At 38.4% G+C, this 26,593-nt stretch overlaps 1 protein-coding gene across 1 annotated transcript; it reads right to left on the bottom strand.

Moving 5' to 3' along the window:
- Window positions 1-602: 602 nt before the first annotated feature.
- LOC135769150 (uncharacterized) lies at window positions 603-25,265 on the bottom strand. The gene is made up of 2 exons (XM_073814107.1): window positions 23,751-25,265; window positions 603-2,313 (listed from the first exon to the last, which is right to left on the bottom strand). The coding sequence occupies exons 1-2, from the start codon at window positions 25,261-25,263 to the stop codon at window positions 1,529-1,531; spliced, it is 2,298 nt and encodes a 765-aa protein (XP_073670208.1). The 5' UTR covers window positions 25,264-25,265; the 3' UTR covers window positions 603-1,528.
- Between the last annotated feature and the right edge of the window lie 1,328 nt (window positions 25,266-26,593).

Below are 26,593 nucleotides of genomic sequence, written 5' to 3'. Positions count from 1 at the left end.
TGGCCCCTTCCTGTTGCAACATGACTGTGCACCAGTGCATAAAGCAAGGTCAATAAAGACATGAATGAGCGAGTTTGGTGTGGAGGAACTTTACTGGCCTGCACAGAGTCCTGACTTCAATCCAGTAGAACATCTTTGGAATGAATTGGAGCAGAGAGAATTCTGTTAAAGAAAATAAATTGCCTGGAAGTGAAAAAAAAAAGAATTGGAGCAGAGACTACGAGCGAGACCTTCTTGTCCAAAATCAGTGTCTGACCATATAAATGTGCTTTTAGAAGAATAGTCAAACATTCCCATAAACGCACTCCTAAACCTTGTAGAAATTCTTCCAAGAAGAGTTGAAGCTGTTAAAGCTGCAAAGGGTGGACCAACTCAATATTAAACCATATGGATTAAGAATTGGATGTCATTCAGGTTCATGTGCATATAAAGGCAGGTATCCCAAAACTTTTGGCAATATAGTGTATTTTTTCTCATCATGTTTGTGGTCTCTGGTCTGATAAGATTTAATACATCTTTTGGTGGGCCCTAGCTTAATGTTGCGTTCAGACCAGCCACGGTAGAGGCGTCAAGCCTGAGTGATTTCAAGTTAAGTCAATGTGAAGACGCGTTGACGCGCATCTGGAAGTCTCATGGCGCGAATGAGCCATTTAGTGCGGCACGGTAGACGCGATTCTGCCATTTTTTTATTGAGCGTTGCCGCGGAAAACAAGCGAATTTTTAACTTTTTAAATTTTAACTTTGCAGAAAAACGTGCCACGTTAACCAATCAGGAGCTTGCTCTAGTAGTGATGTGATTACAGAAAGCGAGCAGAGTCACAGAAGCCCCTTCAATGACGCGAATTTCTGAAAGTCTCGATGACTAGAATTTCACACGCGAATGAAGCGAGACAACTCAGAGGCGCTTTCCCGGACAGGGATTAGCTTAATCCAGGACCAGGCCTTAGATCAATTAGCAAATATAACTATTTTTAAATGGTCTATATAGCGCTTTTAACAGACCCAGGGCTTTCAAAGCGCTTTACAAGTTGCCTCACATTCACCCATTCATTCACCGACAGTGGTGTCAGCCATGCAAGGTGCAATCCAGCTCGTCGGGAGCAGCTGGGGTTAGGGCTCTTGCTCAAGGACACCTCGACATTTGGTCCAGTGGAGCCAGGGATTAAACCACCAACCTTCCAGTTTGTAGACAACCTACATGAACCATTGAGCCACTGCCGGACCCTAGCTTTAACAAACATGCCTTAATAAAAAAATTACCTGTGTGCATTTTTAGACAAAACAAAGGGCGCTGATGTATTTTAAGATATGCAAATGCAGGTTGTTTTCTGTTTGGACAGCTCTTAAAAATGTTTTAATCTAAAACGAGTCCAATCCCTGTCCAGGAAACCGCCCCATAATGTTCAAGCGGCAAACTAGACGCGATTTTGACGCCTCAAATGCGGCTGGTGTGAACTCACGGTAAGGCTTTACATATCCTAAATCATAATAAACTCATAACTGCACAGAAGAGTTGAATGTCTTTTCTTCAGAATGTAAGCACTGGTTTCGCTCCAGTGTGAGTCCTCATGTGTTTCTTAAGGTAACTTGTAGATGTAAAAGTCTTTCCACACTCATGGCACGCATGTGGTTTCTCTCCACTGTGAATTTTCACATGTCTCGTAATGTCACTTGAAGATTTAAAACTCTTTCCACACTGTTGACACGTGTATGGTTTCGCTCCAGTGTGAGTCCTCATGTGTTTCTTAAGGTAACTTGTAGATGTAAAAGTCTTTCCACACTCATGGCACGCATGTGGTTTCTCTCCACTGTGAATTTTCACATGTCTCGTAAGGTCACTTGAAGATGTAAAACTCTTTCCACAAAGATGACATGTGTAAGGTTTCTCTCCAGTGTGAATTCTCAGGTGAGCCTCAAGTTTACTTTTAGATATGGAACTCTTTCCACACTGTTGACATGTGTAAGGTTTCTCCTCACTGTGAGTATTCATGTGCCGGATAAGGTTCGCTTTCAAGGTGAAACTCTTTCCACAGTGTTGACATGTGTAAGGTTTCTCTCCAGTGTGAATCCTCATGTGTGTTTTAAGGTGATCTTTCCTTCTAAAACTCTTTCCACACTGTTGACATGTGAAAGGTTTCTCCTCACTGTGAGTCCTCTTGTGATCTTCAGGGCGTTCATCTTCTCTGAAACTATTTTCACACTTTATGTCTTCTGTCTTCAGAGTTTCTTTCTGTGAAACATTATGGTTTATTTTTACAATCTGATGTTTCTCATCCACTTCAGCTTGACTCTCCTCTTTCACTTCCATCATATCTAAAATGAAGACAGTAAATAGTTCATATTGATAAACCAGAGTGACAAAACACATTTAAGATTGTATGACAAAAGCAACATGGCGTGGGTCTGTTATGTGTTATTTTTCATGTGAAGCAGATTTTATCATTTCTATTGTTAATATCTACTCTTGTAGTTTAACTGTAGTAGAGCATTGCATGGAGATCACAGTCATTCAATTCACTGAAGGTTGCTTTGGATAAAACTCTTTACCTGATGTTTCAATCTAATTCTACTGAATCTATTATAGATGCAGAAAGTTATCATCTCATGGATTTTAGTTTATTTTCCCCTCATGTTTCTCAATGTTTTTATGATTATTCCTCAACCATCAATAATAAATATTGAAAAACAGACACCAACCTATCTGTTCCTCAGTATCTTCATCCTTTATTCTGAATGGTTGTGGATCTGTCATCTTCTCAAGCTCCTCTTTCACCAGCATCAACATTATGTCATGAAGATTTCAGTTGTCACACATGGAGTGATTTCTCTGTGTGTTTGACTCCAGCATTTATTGGTGGATTGTTGTAGGAGGAGCTTCACTGAAGGTCTCAATCACTTTATGGGTGTGGCTGGAGATTTTAGAGAGGCTTTATCAGTTAACAATCATAGAGGTAGGGGTGCACCGTAAATTTTCAGCCGAAAATGGCATTATCGGTTTGGGGCTGAAAAAAATGCTGAAAATGAATATCGCCCCAATCCTTGAGCAAGCGCTTCTGTTTCCCCCTCTTTCCAGAACGTTCCCTGTAGGTTATACAAGATAACAAAAAAAAAAAAAAAAAAACGTTTATAATGGATGACCTTTACTAACTGTGCCTTCACACCGCCATAAGTGAGGGCGTCAAAGTAGCCAGAAGTCATTTATTTTCAATGAGAGCGGGCGTCGAGCTCCGTCGAGTGGCAGCATGACGCGTTATGTACGGTGTGAGCGTTGAGAAGAGTTGAAATCAGCTCAACTTAATGGTAATGAGCTATGACACAGTTCAGCGACAACCAATCGGATTACAGAGCTTTAATTGACGCTCTTGCCGATGGCAATGTGAAAGCACAGTAAGGCAACTTGGTAAAGCTACCAAGGAAGCGAAATGAACAGTGTTGGGAGTAACGCATTACAAAATATAATATATTACAGTAATATATTTGTTTTTGCTGTAACGCAGTAATAGAAAGCATTACTGATAAAAAATTGGTCTTAGTAACGAGCTCGTTACAACAATGCATTTAAAAAATAGACCGTGTTATTTTTATTTTTGACCAATGCGCGCGACCAGCATCCACACAGGAAAAAGCTGTGGGTAAAATAACGTTCGTATTTCTGTTTCCAGGTGCTGTATGCAGCATGTTCAATTTTACTTTAATTTTGTATTTGAACTGTGATTTGGACACAGTGCGCATCAAATATAGACGCGTTTCTTAAAAAGAGCCAAATCTGGGAAGTCTGCGGTTGTATAAACATTGACTTAAGTGGTCCCAATCAGGTCCGGTAGCGCCACACACGCATACATCTGCAAATGAGAGCACTAAGTAAAAGCAACAGAAAGTTTCTATCGGTGTCCTGTGCTGCTTGAACCTCAGAAGTAAAGAGACTTTTAGAAAGCTTGTGAGTAAAATCCATATCAACAGCAGCAATTACAAGGTAAGTTAACATTGCTATGGTTATAGTCCATAATAGTGTTGCTTTCGTCAACGAAAAGTATGACGAAATAGTCGTCAACTAACCTTTTTCACGTGACGAAAACGAGACGAGACGTAACGAAAATGCTGGTCATGTGACGATGACTATAATAAAATGTATAATGCAATATTGTTGACGAATAAAAACGAGACTAAAAGTGGTTTACAAAATAAAAACTAAGCTAAAATGTCTCTTCATTTTCGTTGACCAAAACGAGACGAGACGAGATGTTATAACGTTATTTCGTCTTTTACCCATCTCAGCATCTCCGCGCCCCCACCACCTGACTGCAGGTGATCACGTGTGTTGTTGGCGCTGCGTAGATCAATCAAAACATGAAAGTACCGCGAGAGTGAGTAGAAAGCATGCGGAGCAGTCTGCTCTCGCGATGCTTTGATGTCATACGCATCCATTTGCACGTTAATGGGCATTTCAAACAGTGTACGCGGCAACCGCGAGACATGCGGAAAGCGGAGAAACGGGGGCGGTTACAGAGGTGAAGCGGAGTTGGCACCTAAGATCCTCTCCCTTTTACGGACACGACTCTTCATGGCAGTCGCTGTTGAAGATAAACACATTTCCACTAAATGCTGCACAAAACGCTTCCACTACATGAGAAAAGCTGTAGCCGCGCGGCGATTCCGACCGGGAAGATGCAGCATTCTGGCTCCAAATGTAAAAGAAAAGTCCAAAATAAATCCAGTGCATCACTTTCAGGTCAGTTCAACAAGCCTGTTAAAATCTATAGCTTTGATTGCTGACACCACCAGTATAACAATGTACAAATTTATATCATGTAACAGATTAAGCCAAAGTCCATTAGGTACACTGGTGGTAACGTACAGATGCAGAAATATAAACTATAATAATATATAATTACATATGTATGATTGTAGTTTGTGCTGCTGTCAAAATACAATTATAAATGTTAACAATAGCATATTTCTATTCTCACACATACTATAGTTGTGTGTGACCCATTTGACCTGACTTCAACCCAGTAGAACATCTTTGGAATGAATTGGAATAGAGACTACGATCGAGGCCTTCTCGTCCAAAAACAGTGTCTGACCATATAAATGTGCTTTTAGAAGAATAGTCAAAAATTCCCATAAACACACTACTAAACCTTGTAGAAAGTCTTCCAAGAAGAGTTAAAGCTGTTAAAGCTGCAAAGGGTGGACCAACTCAATATTAAACCATATGGATTAAGAATGTCATTCAGGTTCATGTGCATATAAAGGCAGGTATCCCAAAACTTTTGGCAATATAGTGTATTTTTTCTCATCATGTTTGTGGTCTCTGGTCTGATAAGATTTAATACATCTTTTGGTGGGCCCTAGCTTAATGTTGCGTTCAGACCAGCCACGGTAGAGGCGTCAAGCCCGAGTGATTTCAATGTTAAGTCAATGTGAAAGATCCTCTCCCTTTTACGGACACGACTCTTCATGGCAGTCGCTGTTGAAGATAAACACATTTCCACTAAATGCTGCACAAAACGCTTCCACTACATGAGAAAAGCTGTAGCCGCGCGGCGATTCCGACCGGGAAGATGCAGCATTCTGGCTCCAAATGTAAAAGAAAAGTCCGAAATAAATCCCGTGCATCACTTTCAGGTCAGTTCAACAAGCCTGTAAAAATCTATAGCTTTGATTGCTGACACCACCAGTATAACAATGTACAAATTTATATCATGTAACAGTTGTTTAAATGACATTGTGCTGCGTTGCGTTTTGAAACATTGTAAATATATCTATGCTAAAGACATTCGTTGTTTTGTATATGCTTAATAACTACACTTATTTATTATTTAAATAAACAAAACATACTTCGCTGAATACTTGAGTATTAAATCAATCAAACACCTGTACTGTTGAGAACACAACCATACATTAGGGCTGGGACAATGCGTCGACGTAATCGACGACGTCGACGCAAAAAATACGTCGACGCAAAATATGCGCGTCGATTCGTCAGACCCAAAAATGCGCAGTAGTAGCAACGCAATTGGCTTCAGTAATTGCTCACGACTGCTCGGGGGGACTGAATTGCTCATGACACCTGTTTCACACAGCAAGGGTGAGCAGTGCCTGCGGCCGCGCGGCGCGTGGTTTTTTCAGCGCCCATGTTAACAAGCATGCACCCCGCCGCATGAGCAGCGCGAGCTCGCGGCTCGAAACGGATATAAACGGAGGTCGGAGCCAGCTGCAAATACTTGGGCGGCTCTGTAGCAACAGTGCTGCAATCGTTTCTGCGTGGTTCTGCTGCGCTGCTCACGCTCAATTAAAGTGAAAGTGCTTTGTTTATGGTTTAAATGCTCGTGGATTTACGCGAAAAAGTGTCATTTTACCATAAAATCATGAATGTGATGCCAAGTGTGTTTTAAACAGTCATTTGAGCAATTTAACAGAAAGCAATGAAATATGTCACTGTTGCCAGAAGACTGCGCCTTCATTCACTCTCTGTCCAGCAGTAAATGAGTCCTAATCTATCTTAACAAACTTAAGAGAAAGAGATTTAATAACATATATGTGCTTCTTAAGTCTATAATTGTGTTTATATCTGTCATTAAATGGACTAGAACAGCACGAAAACAATGTGGATTAAACAAATCTAGTTATAAAAATTACACAGACCATCAAAAGGCACATTGAAGAGGTTTTGCTCATAAATGCATGTAAAATAAAGTAATTTGAACTTGAGATTTTTATACGGTTACTTAAAGTGACACCATGTAATTTTTCAACCTTCATAATAAATTTTCAAGACCCTTGTGATAGTACATCGACTTTAAATAGGTTGAATGACATGTCTACCATAGCCTGACAGGGTCTGTATCACTTTTACTCGTATTTTAAAACTTAGGGTTTCTGGTAGTAACCAGAGCACAAAAAAAACTACAAAATTCGACTGCTTTACGGCATACGTCACTTCCTCCACACAATTTGTTTTTAACGTGAATTTTGCTGGAGGCTACTTAAGGAGTGTAGAGAGCAGTTTCTATTATGTGACTCTGTGGCACAGTCTTTAGTGTCACGGACCTATGACACGGGCGACCCGGGTTCGATTCCCCTTTAAGGCAATTTTTTATATAAACTCACGATCTTGATTCATACATAAATGCGATGTTCTTTATAAATTACGGCGATTATATTGCATATAGTTCCCTGTATTCAGATGCTGTGTTCACGTATTTACCTTTCTTTTACTGTGTCTATGGTATTTACATTACAATCCAAGATGCTACAGCAGTCAAACTTGCTCACAGTGTAAAACCAAACCCTACTCATTCACCAATCAGATCCGAGCGTTTCTCTCTTCTCTCTTCCTCATTTGCTGCGTTCCGCTGTCACTCGCGTGACGTATTACAAAGCGGCAGACCTAAACGCATGGGTTTACTTGGATTTGGAGCGATTTTCACACAAAAAAGAGGAATAACGAGCGCCATTGCGGAAAATCCTGGTGGCGAGGGAGAGAGAGGGGATGCAACAATATTTGTTTGGAAAAAGGCAAGGAAATACGTCTGGTCGTTTCTGAATTGGAAGGCTGCAGCCTCCGGAGGTCAAATATGCAGGCTGCACACGTCATCAAGCCTGGGTTATTAAGGTAAACTGAGCATTACATTCGCAAGTCATAAGCATACTGCAACAATTTACGATTAACTATGTATAATAGTCAACTTTGTAATTGTTAATATTGTGAAATAAGACAGTCTTGATGACGTATACAGCTTAGAAATACGACATCCGGAGGCTGCAACCTTCAGATTGAGAAATGGCTTCTGCCACGACGAGTTCCTCATCAGAAAGTTGTAACATGACTGCGTTTCTCCCTGTTGTCTCAAAATGCTGATCGTTTAGCATTTTAAATGTTTAGTTTTTAGTTTAGTTTTAAGGTTGGCCAGTTCCTTTCCTTTGCGACAGTGCTGCGGTGCTTGTGGGCTCTAGGGGCGCTAGAAGTGAAAAATACGTGTCTAGCACCCCCTAGTGGCCAAAAAGTTTCATGGTGTCCCTTTAACTGCACAGTATGTACAGTACAAATGCTTTATTGAATGCTACCTCTGTCTAAGAATGCACTATTTTGCACTTGTATAGTCTTTTTTATTTTGAAATTTTAAGAGCAATAAAGATATATTGAAATGTTTACATTCAGATATGTAAATCAACATGTATAACTTGCTATTAGTTAATTAATGGGGAGATAATCGAGAATCGAATCGAATCGAAGTCGAATCGGACTGACAAAATGAATCGTTAGATTAATCGATGCATCGAAAAAATAATCGCTAGATTAATCGTTAAAAAAATAATCGTTTATCCCAGCCCTACCATACATACCAACTTTGCTTTTCTTAATAGACATCTGCTGTTTTCTTAAAGCTGACTTTTAATTTACTTACAAGAAAAACATTTAGTAATTCTCCAAAATTGCTTGGATTTATACTGACATTTAAGATCAGCTTTGTCACATTAGATTAAGCCAAAGTCCATTAGGTACACTGGTGGTAACGTACAGATGCAGAAATATGAACTATAATAATATATAATTACATATGTATGATTGTAGTTTGTGCTGCTGTCAAAATACAATTATAAATGTTAACAATAGCATATTTCTATTCTCACACATACTATAGTTGTGTGTGACCCATTTGACCTTGTGTGTGTGTGTGTGTGTGTGTGTGTGTGTGTGTGTGTGTTTGCTTAGACTACTTTTGTTTTGATTATGTAGACTTTTATGTAGACTCTTACGAACAGTCAAGTCACTCACTCAGAGGATAGTAAAATAAATATCTATTCAAATCAGAGCATCTTCCATGTCTGGAATGGATGTATTCTTGGGTCTATAAGGTAACAATAATATAACTTTTGTTTGAAATGGGTTTGGCTAAAAGAAAATATTGTTTTGTCTATAATACTATTAGGTCATTATACTATATGGGTTAAATAGAATTGCATGACTAAAAAGAGACTAAATACAATTTCACTGACTAAAACTAGACTAAAATGTCATCAGTTTTCGTCGACTAAAACTAGACTAAAATAGTAATGGATAAGTCTGACTAAAATAAGACTAAAATGGCAAGAATTTTAGTCGACTAAAACTTGACTAGACTAAAAAGAGTATGACGTGACTAAAACTAATAAAAAATAAAATGACAGCTTGACACATAGACTAGACTAAAACTAAAATGAAAACAGGCTGCCAAAAACAACACTAGTCCATAAACATGATAGATTGCTAGGCTATTCCTATGCTATCTACAGTTTTATTACAAACAGCAACCTAAACTACAACGTAACATTAGTGTAGACTCAAACGTGGTTATCTAAATGGTAGATTTAAACATCACTGTTTAAAGTTTTTACCAGCCTTTGTATGGGAGCCTATATTCGTTCTTTGGCAAAAAGCAGTGTTCCTCTGTTTGTCTGTGTTTTATATGTTAGTCTACATGTAATCCTTATATTGTACTGAAATGAGCTGTATTCCTTGAGGCCTAATCCTCCAAAAGCACTTTTTGATAAGTTGTGTCAACCCAGTGCATGCCAGGTTTGTGCTGTGATTCTGAATTAAAAGTGAATTAAAGAAAAGAAAAGAGGTTGCGTGTCTTGCCTTGTTATTAGTCTATAGGTAGTGTAATGGAAATTTATATCTTTACATCTTCAATGAAATATATGTTATGGATTGTAATAGAAATGTATTCTTTATGCATTTATTGTTTTTGTATTTGTATTCTTTATGCTTAAAGTAGTGACCTTATGATTTCTCTGTTATGTCTGGCATGATATTTTTATTTGCTAAAACAGGAAACAGGATGTCTGTGGGCCAGCTCAAGCTAGTGCAACTATTTTTAATATAGGTGTGAATATGCTCAGCAAACTTCTGTTCGATCATCTTAGACTGAGCAGACAGGTTAAATAATTTGTAAACACCCAGAAGTGTCTAAACTACACCTAATAAGTAGTTGTTTTGATCGAATAGCATGGGGGGGTGGTACAAACAAATGTCAGTATATAATGAAGGAAGGATTTGAGATTCTTCACTTCTTTGCATATCGTGTCACTGTCGGTATGCGTTGAGTCCTTGTACAAGTAAATAAATCATCTCTGATGGACAGATCCTGGTATTAGTATTATTTTTCCACGACAGTAGCATTATAGTTGTCTCTAGCTCTATTGTGTTTGGTGTGTGTACCATAATTTACCAGACTTTTACCAGATCATTTGTCTAGGTTTATGATTCTGAAAGTGATTGTTACTGTATTTTGCCATAAGTCTTCCCTGTGCCTATTCAAAGCTTGATGGCCAACACATAACTTCTAGATATATAAGCAGCAATAAACTACATTTTAACATTTTATAATGCCAAGTCATACTTCTGTTATTTTGATGAAAGTAACTCAAAAGTAACGCAAAAGTAGTGTAACTCATTACAGTTCAGAGACATTAATATTGTAATGTAACTAATTACTTTCAAATGACAGTAATTTGTAATATATAATTTATTACACTTTGGAAGTAACTTGCCCAACACTGGCAATGAATGCCCGCTTTCAACAAAATATGAACGTTTCCAGAACGTTATGGAAACCAGAAGTTGTTAGCTGGGAGAGCCCTCTCACATGCCAATCATATTGCTTGATCTGTCGCGTATATTGAAATTATACTTTACCTCATGTAAACGCAATACTTTGCAGGGCTCAACATAAAGGACTGCCCGGTGGCCCGGGGCAAGCGTGAGAGACGTTCGGGCCAGTAAAAAGTATTGTCACCAAAATATATTTTCATCAACATATATTATTTAACATCTTGGAAGCATACATTTACTTAGGTAAAACACGACAAAAGAAACAATGCAATATTTTGCAAAGTTTGCTGTCAGTTTACAGGTAAAGCAGAAAAGTTGGGTGCCTTTTTTCGTTGGAACATGTCTGTTGTATATGTTTTAAATATGTGACACTGCCTTTTTTTTATTGGGGCCAGTGAACATTTTGGCAGGGCAAGTGAAAACTTGAACCACTGGCCCGACTGGGCCAGTATAAAAAAATCTTTGCGTTGAGCCCTGCTTTGATTAAAATAATGCGATTAAGCTCATAATCGCAGTAAGTATAATTGTATTAAAAGAGGTGGGGTACACCATTTTTAATTGACCTATGGCTAAGCCATGCCGTTAGTTTGGTGCTACAGTATTTACATGTATCATTCAGCACAACACTGCGATTACAAATAACATTTGTTATCTCAGTTATTTATGTTAATTAAGCTGACATGATGTACAACACAGCTAGAAGCTAACGTTAATGTTTTTTAATGTTATGCTAACGTTACGTTAGAGATGTTAAAGATAACGTTCAAATACGTTGTTGACTTAGCTTAGAACAAATGTAAACATCCTTGTTTATTTATCTACGTTTAGTTGGTGTTGTGGTCTACATTACCACTATAATGTATGACACTTGCATTACATGTGAACGGCCCCTAAGCTAAAAGGATTCTGTTTCTCTCTCCCTGTCTCGTCCTGGACCCTGAGGACCAGGGCCGTGCACAGACCTTTTGAGGGGCATGTGCTGAAACTGAAAAAGGGCACCCCCTCCAAATAAATATCACTTAATAATCATCTTAATAGCTTTTTATTTATTCACTATTAATGATTGAAAAAAATCACTATTAATGAACGAAAAATGACATTTTATGATAGCTTGGCATTATACAGTGCAAAGGATATCTGCCCTTGTAAGTTGACTTTAACAATTTACATCCTGGGTGTTTGTCTGTATTAGGCCTATTTGTAGTCATGTGTTTGTGAAGTGCTCGCTCTTATTTAATTGTAGAATATATTAATTTACATTTTTCCCTCTGCTTACATACATAAAGTTACATAAAAATATGTTTGACGAAAAAAAGGTATTCTGTTTGGTTTTATAAGCTAATTTGTATTATTTGGTTAACATGTTTATGTATGTGATTGAGAAGAGGGGGAAATAGGATATTAAAAGATCAAAATAGGAGATTATACTATACTATAGCCATACCATAAGCATATTCAACATGTTATTATCATTTTAAATCTAGACTTAAAACTTTTCTATTCAACAAAGCATTCGCATAATTTGTCTAGTAAAGGTTCTTAACTCGCAATAGTTATTTTCACGGAACAAAGCACTCACGGTCATAACACAGACCAACCAAATAAATAAATAAAAACATTTTCTGCATGAACACTTAAAATGAATTGCATTAAATAGTTTGCCACCGTTTGCCACTGAACCTGCATTAACGACGACAGTGGGGCTTCCGGCCTTAGTCAAACGGTTTGGCACGTATGGTCGGGTTGCGATTTTGGTGCTTTCGTGTGTCTTGTGAATAGTATGCCATACAGACCCGTTTGCCACTGAACCTGCATTAACGACGACAGTGGGGCCTCCAGCCTTAGTCAAACGGGTTGGTATGTATGGTCGGGTTGCGTTTTTCGCGCTTTCGTGTGTCTTGTGAATAGTATGCCATACAGACCCGTTTGCCACTGAACCTGCATTAACGACGACAGTGGGGCCTCCAGCCTTAGTCAAACGGGTTGGTATGTATGGTCGGGTTGCGTTTTTCGCGCTTTCGTGTGTCTTGTGAATAGTATGCCATACAGACCCGTTTGCCACTGAACCTGCATTAACGACGACAGTGGGGCCTCTCAGCCTTAGTCAAACGGGTTGGCACGTATGGTCGGGTTGCGATTTTGGCGCTATCGTAAGTCTTATGAATAGTATGCCATACAGACCCGTTTGCCACTGAACCTGCATTAACGACGACAGTGGGGCTTCCGGCCTTAGTCAAACGGGTTAACACGTATGGTCGGGTTGCGATGTTTTTGGCGTTTTCTCCTGGTCCTGTAAATGGTATACAATATAGACCCGTTTGCCACTGAACCTGCATTAACGACGACAGTGGGGCTTTAGGCCTTATTCAAACGGGTCGTCAGGTTTCATTTTCTCTTAAAGATCGGAAGGTGACCCTTATTTACCATATATACCCTCGCATTGGGCCCCCAATTTGCTAAATCCTCAACTGTGGATAACATAATTATGCCGCAATATTTAGTCTGTCTGGAACTAAGCTGAGTTAAACCACATCACTGTGTGACACTTCAATACATATGAACGGCCGCTACGCTAATACGATTTTGTTTTTCTCTCCCTGTCTCGTCCTCGACCCGAGGACGAGACAAACAGACCCAGTCCCGGTAGATGTGAAAGTCGGCACACCTCTGATCTACTGGCTGTCCTTCAACGTTATGCCCAGCTGATACCTGACCAACGATCACCGGCAGAACCGCTTAATCTCCGCTAAATCTCCATTTCCGTTCTCCCAAGGGTTTTTCCCTCCTAGGACTTATTTTTCCTCGGATAAAAGCCCGGGGTTTTTTTTTCTCCTAGGGGGTTTTTCACCCCGGGGAGGCAGCCTTTTTGGGCTTTACCTAGCTTCCTCTTCTATACGTTGCTTTAGTAATACGTGCAATTATAATATTGAGTCATAGCCGCAGCAAATTTAACTGCTCATGCTTTCATGTATTTTGTTGTGCTATCTGTCGTTTTCTGTGCTTTTCACTGCTTCTATTTATGTAAAGCTGCTTTGAAACAATTGACTTTTGTGAAAAGCGCTATATAAATAAAATTGAATTGAATTGAAAAAAAATGTATCTGCCTACCTGGTGCTGAGGACCAGGAACCTTGGTCTTTTGAAGGTGCAAATAACTGCATTACTAAAAAAGTATACTAAATACTAAATAGACTTAACTCTATGCAGTTGATTTCAGAATAAAAAGTTATGAACCAAATAATCATACAACTCCCTTGACTAATTCAAGGCATAAGATACATGCATATACAATAAATTATATCCAGATTGCATACTGTAATGAGTGACAGGGCAATATAATGTACATACTTGTATCCTTTACACGTTTTTCGTCTCTATCCAGTTTTCCCAACTGGGCATCTGATGTCTAAGACCTTTCTAATCTGATATGTTTTTGGTGTTAATGTAGGCTAAACATTTACCCGCGCGGGCGCGTCTTCTCGCGTGAGATGTGATGACTTTAGTTAAACGATTAATACGCGTCATGCAAAAAAAACGGTAAAAACCCGACCGTGCATTCCGTATTGTTGTCACGGGTGCCCTTCACATGGGTGAACACTTGTTTAAAAACTGCTCGCGCTTTGTCAAAAACTCAATTTGGTCGCATTTTGCGCCAGCCCTTGCTGCAGTTTGGAGCCCTTAGTGCCCCCTGATTGCCCACTCGACTAATCCCGTCTATGGATAATTCGGCTCTGCTCAAATTTATAAAACATGCGCCGTTATATACATACTAGTGTTTCTTTCGTAATGACACAGCATTGTACTCAAACAACAAGATACTTATTTACCGTTGCAAGACGTTCAGCTGCCTCTGACTGCTGTGGAACTTCAGCTCGCTGCACTCAGGGGGCGGAGTTAAGAGGTTTGACAGACAGTTTGAGCGGATCCAAAAATATTTAGTTTTTTAATAATTTTATTTGATAAATATATTTGTAAAACACACAGACAGACGTAAATGTTTAACAATAGCATTAATTTATATATTTAAAAAAATAATTAAACTCCTCCAAAAAAGGGCACTTCGGAGTGTAAGGACAAAAAGGGCATGTGTTCTGCACAGGTTGAGCCCTATCTGTGCACGTGCCTGCTGAGGACAATGAGACAAACAGACCCAGTTCCTGCAGCTGTGAAGGTCATTACACGAGATCCTTCAACGAGATGCCCAGCCGATGCCTGACCAGTGACCACCCGCGGAACCAGTTTAATTTGCTTACCTGTTCACATACACTAAATATATATATGTATCTCTCTCAAGGGTTTTTCCCCTCCTAGGAGTTTTCCCTCTGGACTAGCCAGGAGGGTTTTTCTCCTAGGGGGTTTTTTCATCCCCTGGAGAGTCCGCCACCTTTGGCTTAACTTACTACTCTACTGTATACGTTACATTATTACTATGCTCGCTTTTCGATGCTTTTCCTACATCTATTAATGTAAAGCTGCTTTGAACAATTAACAATTGTGAAAAGCGCTATATAAATAAAATTGAATTGAATAACTTAATTGAGAGCAGACATTTATCTCGGTTGAGATGAGGCTGGAAAAGGGTTAAAAAACACGAGTAAAAAAATACAAAACATCTTAATTCAATTTAAGCTGATATAGTCAGTTTTACTGCGGTTTTTCGCAGCAGGCACTATGAAAACCAGCTATTTTGTTCAATGTTTTGACATTCAAAAATTTAAGTGCAATTTGCAAAAGGTGTAAATGAAGAGTTTGGTTCCAAAACACGACAAACGGCATTTAAAAAAAATGAGTTACTGCCAAAATAAGTATTATATCAGGTCAGAATTTAAAAGTAAATTCTTAATTTTACACAAAATACAATATCCACCGTGTTATCATCATCTTTTCTCCCTTTTATCCCAAAACGCAATAAACCCCACTCCTCCTTTTCTGCAGAATGCAATAAATCCGCTCCACAAATTACAGCGCACCATTCCATGCATAGTAAACAAACAATGGCGGCTCATTGAGTACACGGAATCTTAGTTATCCTCATCTACTTTGTACTTCGTGATCAACAAACAAATAGGGCTTTGTTGAAAAAATTTGATTCACCGATTCTGAATCGATTTTCATGCTAATTTCTAAAGATCGATCCGTAACTCAGAGGATCGATTTAATAATTAATAACTTAAACTTGCTGCGTCATTGAATTCACACATGCGCGCGAGGTGGAAGGACATCAAAACAACGAACATGGCAGTCAGTAACGTTAAGCAAGTGGTTGTTTTGAAAACTCCAGAAACGCTCAAAGCTGCGATCTACGTAAAATAATCCACTCATAACAAATGAACGACTTATTTGTGTTATTTTTATAAAAAGCGCCAGTGAATCCACCTTGGGTCTGGCAGCGAATCTCTCTCTCTGCTTACAATGCATACTATAGCTTCAATAGTCTATAAAATTAATAACTCAAGATTCTGTCTATCAAGACTTGTTGTTATCATCTGGGCATTTTTACTTTAACATTATTAACTTTAAATTGTCCATATTTTAAAACTGTGGTGAGCAGTTAAAAGCTATAGTGAGTGGCAAATAACTGCACATTTTTATAATCTACAAACAATATAAACTGAAAAACATGTATACCATGAAATATACCGTTACCGTGAAATAAAATGACTCATTACGTAGAATTTTTGGTCATTCCGCCCACCCCTATCTGGCACCATTTCGGGCTTTTTTCAAAAACACTAATCTAAATCTCAAAGATCGGATCGGATCAAATTGAATCGAATAATGATAATCGATTCAAGATCTTGAGAATTGGAATCGAAACCCAGCCCTTCAAAAAAAAAAAAAAAAAAAAAAAAATACTTTGATGGCATTGATAAACCTGTGGTGGTTTTCTGTGACGGGAAAGAAATGTAAGCCTTTAACATTTAATAATTTACGTGAGGGGCACTCGGGAGACGGTTGCTTGTTCTCCCGACAGCATGAAGCTTCTCTCATGCTAACACATTGACCCCAGAGGATCTTATGAAAAACTTTACTCAAAGTCAACGAAAATCGAGCAGGACCAAAACATTTTACAGCTGATCGCTGTGAAAAATGTTAAACAACATCACAAGTATATCCGCAGCAATGACTATATGACAAAGTTAGTGTTTTGGCCATTAATGTTTATTTTTTAATCAGCGTATACCACTGTTCAACTAAATGAATATAACATGGCAAAGATGAATGCACATTTATATATTGATTCAATAGATTTATAGCATTTTGGAAAAAAAACTCTCATGGATTTATTGCGTTTTGTGGAAAAATAATGTTTTTATAATAAATCTTTGAAAATCAAGTTATGGATTTGAATTCTGTATGTTTTTATAACCTAAAAATGCTATGTGAAAGTTTGTAACAGAAAATAGTGGTTTTCATCTTCTCACTTTCTTGGTACCAAAATTAGTCAAAATGGATTTATTGCATTTTGGAACCAAACTCTTCAAATATTAATCTGCTATCTTTAACTGTATCTCAAGGGAATCTGAACATGTGAAAAATCTTAATTAGACATAAAAAAGACAATGTATTGATGTTTCATAAAACTTGTCATTAAGTGTCATCAATTTGAAGTTGTTTTTAGTCATGAAATTAAATGAAATGTGACAAATTTTGGATGTCAAACTCTGTGTGAACACGAGAAGAACCACCAAGTCATCCAAAAAGTTCAGAAAAGGTATTCTAGCAGGATCTATTGAATCATGATTTGTTTCGTGTGATTTAAACTTTAACTTATCAAAATTGTTTTAAAATTTTACCAGAGATTTAAAGTAATGGAGTACTTTTACTTACTACTCTAGTACCTGTACTATATCAAAGTGTATGAAATGTAGTGGATTTAAAAGTATAATGTTATAATATAGGAAAGTAAAAGAAAAACACAAAGTAGATGCTTGAAAATGTCCTTTTAAAAGCAACAGCACTTAGTACTTTACACCTGCATTTTACAACAAGCCTCATCCTATTTAAATCACAAACATTTGTGTAGCCCCTATTCTCCAAACTTACCTGAAACAGTCCGAAGTAATAACGAGTCACCTCCTCGGGGTAAAAATGCGGGCAGTACTTCTGATTGCAGGCAAGATTCTCGTTTTAAATCCTCAATGAAACGCGAAAATCACGTCTTTTCTTCTCATTAATTTCTCTCGTCTCGCCTCTTCTTCTTCTCTTTTATCGGCGGTTGGCATCCAGTTTATAGGCGCATTACCGCCCCCTCTGCTCCGGAGCGTGGATCTGATAATAAGTCTACTCTCTATCTCCCTTACTCATGGATTCCTTCTCGATTATACAAAAAATAAATAAATAAAACCACATTAACCAAATACACACATACACTAATATTCGAATAATTTCCCACCAATAGACCCCTTCACGGTTCACGTCACAGGCGGTTCCCACTGCGCATGTCGGGGTCAGAAAAGTCAATACAGCAGATTGAGTTGCGTGTTATTCGGTATCGTAAAAATGCCTACTTACGTCGTGGGCTCTGAAAATCGCGCCAGGTCTTCCGTTAAGTTTTCGCGATTCATGCAGAATCTCAAAAACAAAAAAATACAACATCTGCAGCTGCAAGCTATTAACGTGCAGACGGGAACAATACAAATATCAAAGAGGCTTGTGATTGTAGTGCTCACTTCATTTGAGGTAAGTCATCATTTTTCAGCCCTGTTAGATTAAATTTTAAAGCCTCGATTGTATGAACCGTTTCACCCCATGCTGCGCGCGCACCCGATAGTCATTCAATGTTTACAAACCTTGAAGGGGTCTATACAACTAAATAGATTTTATATCTCACTTTTGTCCTGGGTTTTCAAAGCAAAATTTGACTGGATCACCCTAATCCAGATACACACTTTTTCAGATTATCAAATCTGGATTACCAATGATTTAAATGGGTTCACATGTCAATGTTGACTATAAGCTATGTTAAAAACAGCAGTTTGGTCAGCATGGGGTCACTAAGTGTTTTGTACTTGAAGAGACAATAAAACAACACAATTTCCCTTTTTTATTTCAATTCAACATTTAGTCTGTTCTTCTGGATCACAAAAAAAATGCAGATTATACACAAACACATGCATTATACGTCATAAAGAGGCTAAAAGTCTTGTAGTTTTAGATAGGTAGATATTCCGGATGTTAAAATTACATTTGACTGTTTGGTCTCTGATGATTGGGATCAATATACTACACATAGGGTGGCCATTCGTGCCACTTCCGCCGGACACGTCCCACTCTTTGCTTTGTGCACTGGTGCACAGTCATGTTGGAACAGGAAGGAGCCATCCCTAAACTGTTCCCACAAAGTTGGAGCATGAAATTGGCCAAAATGTCTTGGTATGATGAAGCTTTAAGAGTTCCTTTCACTAGATCTGACTGGAACACCTGAATTCAATGATTTGAAGGGGTGTCCCAAAACTTTGGACAATATAGTGTAAGTGTATATCCAAAGGGAATATTTCATGTTTAACGATCAGACATTGAAGGGCAGAGGAGCTGCACTGAGACAGCGGCAAATTTCAGAAGTACTTGACAAGAGGATACTGCCCTTAGTGGTGAACGCAGTGCTGACGGCCAGAGGTGTAAAGTACTTGAGTAATTTTACTTGATTACTGTACTAAAAGGAACAGTATGTAGGAATGTGGCCAAAACTGGTATTGCAATCACAAAACTTGTCGCTAAAACTGGTACTGCAATCACATAACTGCTGGCCAATACACAACATGACACCATAAACATCATTTGAGGGCTGCAACTCCACTTTTTAAATGACAATAACCTGGCCAGACCACTGTTGTCAGTGATATAAGTATTTGAAATGAAAATGATTTCTTAATGTCTAGTGACATATCAGGGCCATGTTATAATTAATTGATATACATTTCTTACATACTGTTCCTTTAAGTATTGTTTTTGGGGATTTTTACTTTACAGTACTTGAGTACAATTAAAAATCAATACTTTTACTTCATTACATTTTTTTAAGAAAAAAAGTACTTCTATTTTGGAGATCTATTTTCCCTTGCTCTATCAGACCAATTGAATTGCGTGGCCAATTGATGACCAGTTTAATTTAAATGTTATTTAATCTGGAGCCTTTGGACCACACTAAGGAATTGGCCAACAGTTCATCTAATGATGAAGATTTTTTCGCTTCTTTGAAACCGACAACACTTGAAGTGTGACACGTTCCCTGCTGTTTGCAGCCTCTCTATCAAGACTAAAACCTTGTTCACACTGTCAGTCCAAATCTGATTTTGGTGCATATCTAATTTGATAGACTCACTGTCCACATTGTGTATCACAACTGTTCAGATCCGATCTGTGCGTCCTGTATCCGTTTCCGGATTATCTGTCTTGACGTCTGACGTGTTTTATGTGACGTGAGAACATGACGTAACCGAAAAGCTACACAAATGCGATCAGGGGATGGATTTCTGGAAATGCAATTTGGAAAGGATTTCAAACCACCTCTGGATGTAGCCTGAAACGGATTAGGACAAAAACAGATTTCATGTGTTTTTTAGCCGTTCACAGGTTCTAAATGTGACTGGATTCCTATCGGATATGCACCAAAATCGGATTTGGACTGACAGTGTGAACAGGGTCTACACCTCTTCCTGCATCGGCTGCCTTTGAGAGGCTTGATAGAGCTTGAAATTTTAGTTAAATTCGAGGTTTTACAATTTTGAGTAGCATGTTGCATACTGTAATTCATTCTCATTGTCACGGATCTCCGCATTTCTTTCCATGTCAGTTTCACGTATTGGTTACATTTCTTAACATTTTCGCGTGGGTTTGGGGTTAGAACGACTTTCTGTAACATAAAATGACATCCAACCCCAACTCCTAACCCTAACGTCAGGCGACAATTTAAAAGTTTAAAAGTCTGGAAAAAATAGTATAAACCAATAGTTAAAGTGACATCCTAACCCAAACCCCAAAACTAACCCCAAACCAGTGTTGGGTGTAACTAGTTACTAAGTAATTAGTTACTGTAATTTAATTACTTTTCCCTTGAAAAAGTAAAGTAGGGGATTACTCTTACTATTCTTGTAATCTAATTACAGTTACTTCTGATGTAACTAGATACTGTCAGGAAAAGACTTCGGAGTCAAGTGCAAGTTAACAATATTTATTTAGAAAAGTAGAAAGAGATCTGGAGAGCAAAGTCACTGGTAGGTCCACACACAATAATCCAGTACAGATCCGAAGGGAGAGAGAGAACCACCCACGCACTCCGTCGAGAACACCAGCACAGTCACCACACGCAACAGAGGGATGATACACGCCGCCCTGAAGGTGGATGACAGGCGGAGATGGAAGATGGTAAATCCAAGTTCTCAGACGGGTAATCCACTGTGAAATCCTGATGTAGAAGAGCCACCCGAAAACCACTGGTCACCGCCTAAAAACGAAGCGAACCAGCGGTCCCGAGAAACAACAGTCGTTAGAGTCAATGTAATCCACAATGGTAAAAGGTGTACTCCACTCACGGGTGATGATGCAAACCGGAGAGAAACAGAGACAGCTGGTATACCGCCTAGAAACAAAGCGAACCAGCTGTACCGAGAGACAAACAAAGTCAATGAGATCCAGTAATCCTCAAGCGAGCGGTCCGGGCGAAGACGAGTCCCCGAACGCCGAAACCCAAACCTGGGGTAACAAGAGGAAGAGACAGAGAGCGACTGACAAGACAGGACAAGACAGGACAAGGCAGGGCAGGGCAGGGCAGCAGGACTGTGATAAAACAATGAGCGCGCAACGAAGGACAGGACTACGTGCAATATAAAGGAAAAGGTAAACGAGACACCACCGGTGAACAATTACCGAAACAAGGGGGCGGAGTTAGTGAACACACGAGGAACCGGCACCACAGGTAAACAACACACTCACACAGATCACACAGCCATCGATCACCCAGCAGTCATGACAGATACTGTGTATGGACTCTTAACAATTATAAATATACAATAGTGGATTTAACACGGTTTAAGTTTACAATTCTCACTATTAACTGGTTGATTATTAGCATTAATATTAATGAGATGCTGGCTGTTTATTAACACTTAATAGCACATATTAATGCCCGATTATGCAAAACCTTATTATGCGTCCTTAACCCTCCCCATTTCTACCAACACTTAAAATTAACAACTTCTTTAGTATTAATAAGCAGTAGTTGGAATATATTGAGGCAAAAGTAGTTAATAGTTAATAGAGAGAATTGGACCCTAAAGTGGGACCAGAATAATTGATGTATTTTATATATTATTTCTTCGAGCTATTTCAAGCCTATCCTTGTATCATGTACTAAATAGGATTTAGAAAGTAATTAGTAATAAGTAAAAAAGTAATAGTAATAATACTTTTTGGAGAGAGTATTTGTAAAGTAATCTAATTACATGATTGAAGATGTAATTAGTAACTAGTAATTTATTACTTTTTTTGAGTAACTTACCCAACACTGCCCCAAACCCATGCGAAAATGGTTTAAAATAGGAAAAACAATGTAGTAAAACCAATACGTGAAACTGACATGGAAAAGAAAAAAAAGAAAGAAAGTCTGTGGTAGAGACACAGAAAAATGCAGAGATCCGTGACAATGACACAGATAAATGAGCAAAAAATTATGTGACTATACCACGGAACTTTGTGAAATCATGTTGGAAATTAGGTAGTAGTCTTATAGTTTGAAAATGAAATACAATTAAAAACAAACAGTTGTAAAGGATAAAACCTTGGATGTGTTTCATTCACTTCATGTTTTTAGAGATTAAAAGCTTAAACAAGAATCTCTAGTTTTCATTCTTCCTGTTATTTTTAATTTTTTAATACTCAAGTACAATTTTAATGTGGTACTTTTATACTTTTAGTCAAGTATAATTCTGGCCAGATACTTTTACTTTTAATTGAGTAAAATTTACACTCAGTACTTGTACTTTCACTTGAGTAACATTTTTGAGTACTTTTTACACCTCTGCTGACGGCCCGCTGATCACCCGAAACTCACATATCCAAATCATCAGAGAAAATTTTTATATATGCGCTATCTTTACTAACTAACAACAGAATTAAAGTTTATTATAGTGTTGTAGTTCTCGAGACCGGTCTCGTTCTTAAAGGTCTTGGTCTCGTCTTGGAATCGATCGCATTTTTCTCGTCTCGGTCTCAGCCAAAGAGGACTCTGAATTTTATTTCAAGAACGGTCAAGACCACAACTGATGGCACATCACAAATTTATTTTTTACCATTAATTTTATGCAGTTTATTCAGGTTTGGCATATGATGTTGGCATTGTTTAAGCATTGTTTAAGTTTCTCACAAATTTTATTACTAAAAACACCTGCATTGTGTTATGTGGATGGCAAGCCATGGAAGGACAGTTCAGTATAAATGGTTAAGTTGATTTCAGCTCTTTAGTGTTTGTTCACTTTTATTTGCTTATAGACAAAGATAAATTCCCACATATCTGCAATGCCTTTGATTATTTTATCAACTTCTCTAATGGCACGCACGCACGCACGCGGACGCGCACGCACGCGCACACGCACACACAGACAAGAAGTTCCTAATTAGAAGCATATTCCACATTTCTTCATAAGTGTTTTAATGCAGTGACTTGCACTGGGGTCTTGACTTGGTCTCGGCCTGTCTTGGTCTTGACTTGGTCTCGGTTTAGGTGGTCTTGTCTACAACACTAATTTATTCATCAATATTTTCAACTAAAAAGCTACATTTAATGACACAAAAAGAGTAATATTTCAAATTTTGTGCCGGTTTTAAGCTCCATTGTCGTTGACGTGAAATGCATTCTAAGAAACTTGTCTTTCATAAGTCCACACAAGTCACCTTCTGATGCATCCTCGATACAATGAGCGGATCAACATCCTGAGATGTTATGTGAACTTGACTTGATGTGAACTTGGAATTGGAGCAGTACTTGGGCCGCGACTGATGACGTTTCACAAGAACACAAGTACAGACATCTTGGGCTTTTGTGCACATGTAGACTTTTAGTAAGGATCCTCCAGACAGTTTTATTAATAAGACCTCAGCTGATTTATAAACATTGTTGCCATATCCACACTGTTGACACATGAATGATTTCTATCGAGTGTGGATACTCATGTGTGACTTAAGGGTAGCTTTTGTTTTGAAACTCTTTTTACACTCATGGCATGTAAATGGTTTCTCATCAGTGTGAGTTCTCAAATGTACATTAAGTCTTGGTTTTGTCTTGAAACCCTTTCCACACTGATGACACAAGTATGGTTTCTCTTCATTGTGAATCATCACGTGTGCATTAAGGTCATATTTCCTCGTAAAACCCTTTCCACAGTGTTGACATGTGAATGGTTTCTCTCCAGTGTGAATTCTCACATGTGACCTTAATAGACATTTCGTTGTAAAACTCTTTCCACACAGATGACATGTGAACAGTTTTTCTGCAGTGTGAAGTGTCATGTGTGTCTTAAGATTACCTTTACTTGTAAAACTCTTTTCGCAGTGATGGCACACGTGTGGTTTCTGTCCGGTGTGAATCCTCATGTGTAGGTTAAGGTTAGGTTTTGTTCTGAAACTCTTTCCACACTGTTGACACACGTATGGTTTCTCTTCAGTGTGAATTATCATGTGTGCATTAAGGTCACATTTCATCGTAAAACCCTTTCCACATTGATGACAAGTGAATGGTTTCTCTCCAGTGTGAATTCTCACATGTCTATTAAGGTCACGTTTCTTTCTAAAACCCTTTACACACAGATGACATGTGAACAGTTTTTCTCCAGTGTGAAGTGTCATGTGTGTCTTAAGAGTGTCTTTACTTGTAAAACTCTTTTCACAGTGATGGCACACATGTGGTTTCTCTCCGGTGTGAATCCTCATGTGTACATTAAGGTTACGTTTTCTTCTATAACTCTTTCCACATAGATGACAAGTGTAAGGTTTCTCTCCAGTGTGAATCATCATGTGTATCTTAAGGTCACTTGTAGATGAAAAACTCTTGTCACAGTGATGGCATGTGTTTGGTTTTTCCCCACTGTGATTTTTTATGTGCTGGGTAAGGCCTGTTTGAAATGTGAAACTCTTTCCACACTGTTGACACTTGTAAGGTTTCTCTTCAGTGTGAATTCTTGAATGTTTCTTAAGTTCACTTGCAGTTGAAAAACTCTTTCCACAGTGATGGCACAGATGTGGTTTCTCTCCAGTGTGAATCCTCACATGTTCGTTAAGGTGCCATTTTGTTCTGAAACTCTTTCCACACTGTTGACATCTGAAAGGCTTTTCCCCTCTGTGAGCTTTCATGTGTCGGATAAGGTTCGATTGAAAGCTGAAACTCTTTCCACACTGTTGACATGTGTAAGGTTTCTCTCCAGTGTGAATCCTCATGTGTGTTTTAAGGTAAACTTTTCTTCTGAAACTCTTTCCACACTGTTGACATGTGAAGGGTTTCTCCTCACTGTGAGTCCTCTTGTGATCTGCAGGGCGTTCATCTTCACTGAAACTATTTTCACACTTTATGTCTTCTGTCTTCAGAGTTTCTTTCGGTGAAACATTATGGTTTATTTTTACAATCTGATGTTTCTCATCCACTTCAGCTTGACTCTCCTCTTTCACTTCCATAATATCTAAAATGAAGACAGTAAATAGTTCATAATGATAAATCAGAGTAACAAAACACATTTGAGATTGTCATGTATTCATGTTATTTTTAATGTGAAGTAAATTAAGCCATTTCTATTGTCAATTTCTGCTCTTGTAGTTTAACTCTTGTGCTGTGTTCAAAACCATATATCACTTCTGGTGTTTCCAATATCACCAAACATAGAATCCAATCTTTTTGTCAACTTGTTTTCTTTCAGTTAGGACTGGTTTTCAAGCATCTGAATATCTTAGTGAAAATAGCATTATCTGTGAATAGTGTTGCAAAATTCCAGGAATTTTCTAGGCTGGAATCTTTTCATGGGAATTAACAGGAATATATGAGAATTAATGGGAATAAACCCATTCAATCGTGCCATCTTCACCTTCTGTGTCCCCGTAGCAAACAATCTGACGGTGAGACAGTTCTGATTAAATATTAAAACTTATTTTTGATTTAAGATTTTACAAAAAATATGTAAGCCAATATGAAATAATTATTACTCAGTCCTAAGGGTGTCACGATTTCGATTTTAAATTGAAATTGATCGAAATTAAGTCACAACTTCAAACTTCTAATTTAAAAATGGGATCGGCGCTGCTACCATGCCCCCATGTCACCATCTTGGGGAACAAACTCTCAGAGGTGCCTTTAACTCTATCCCCGCCATTGACGAGATAACTTGTCAATTAAGAGAAAAAGCTTCCCTGCCAATGACGACAATTTCATGCGTTGCCTCAAGTTCGCTCAGTTTTCAAACCAAAAGGTCAAAAAAATTGTTTCATTATGTGATGCATGCTGTGTGCAGTGTACATAAATTTAAAGCTATGGTCTACGATTTCAAAGATTGTTCATTATTAATAACCCCGTTTAGATGCTGGTTATAGTTCTACAGTAAAATCCTAACAATATGAAGAGAAAAAAGAACTAAAAAAATCCATTCAGTCTATTGGGTGTACGGCGGCAGATAAGTTGACCAATGTAAACTGTCCGGCCGGACAGCTTACATTGGTAAACTGCTCTCATCTCATACCCCCTACACTTGAAAATCCACCTCGTGCTCGCGTCTCCACCGCATCTCACACCACCCCGCCCCTCTCCCGCCTGCGACATGAAATTTGTGTCAGTGTATGGTAGCTAACGAAGTAGCAACATCTCACTAATGGAAAAAAAAAACTAACCGACAGCAGCAAGAGGCCCCTGCTTGTCCCTACAGTAAAGGTTGGAAGAAAAAGGAAGTCTGTAGAGGAAAGAGCAGAGGTAAAAAAATTTAAAAAACGCCGGACTCTAAGTAGAATCAATATAGGGTCC

The sequence above is a fragment of the Paramisgurnus dabryanus genome, chromosome 3 (assembly GCF_030506205.2).
Source record: "Paramisgurnus dabryanus chromosome 3, PD_genome_1.1, whole genome shotgun sequence".
NCBI classification, from domain to species: Eukaryota; Metazoa; Chordata; class Actinopteri; order Cypriniformes; family Cobitidae; genus Paramisgurnus; species Paramisgurnus dabryanus.
This window is presented reverse-complemented; position numbering and strand designations above follow the sequence as displayed.

What these genes read in the sequence shown, in the direction of transcription:
- LOC135769150 (XM_073814107.1), bottom strand. Translation starts at nt 25,263, where the DNA reads ATGGAAGTGAAAGAGGAGAGTCAAGCTGAAGTGGATGAGAAACATCAG. An exon ending in CATGAGTATCCACACTCGAT is followed by an intron (nt 2,314 to 23,750) that starts AGAAATCATTCA and finishes TCTTCATTTTAG; the next exon opens with ATATGATGGAAGTGAAAGAG.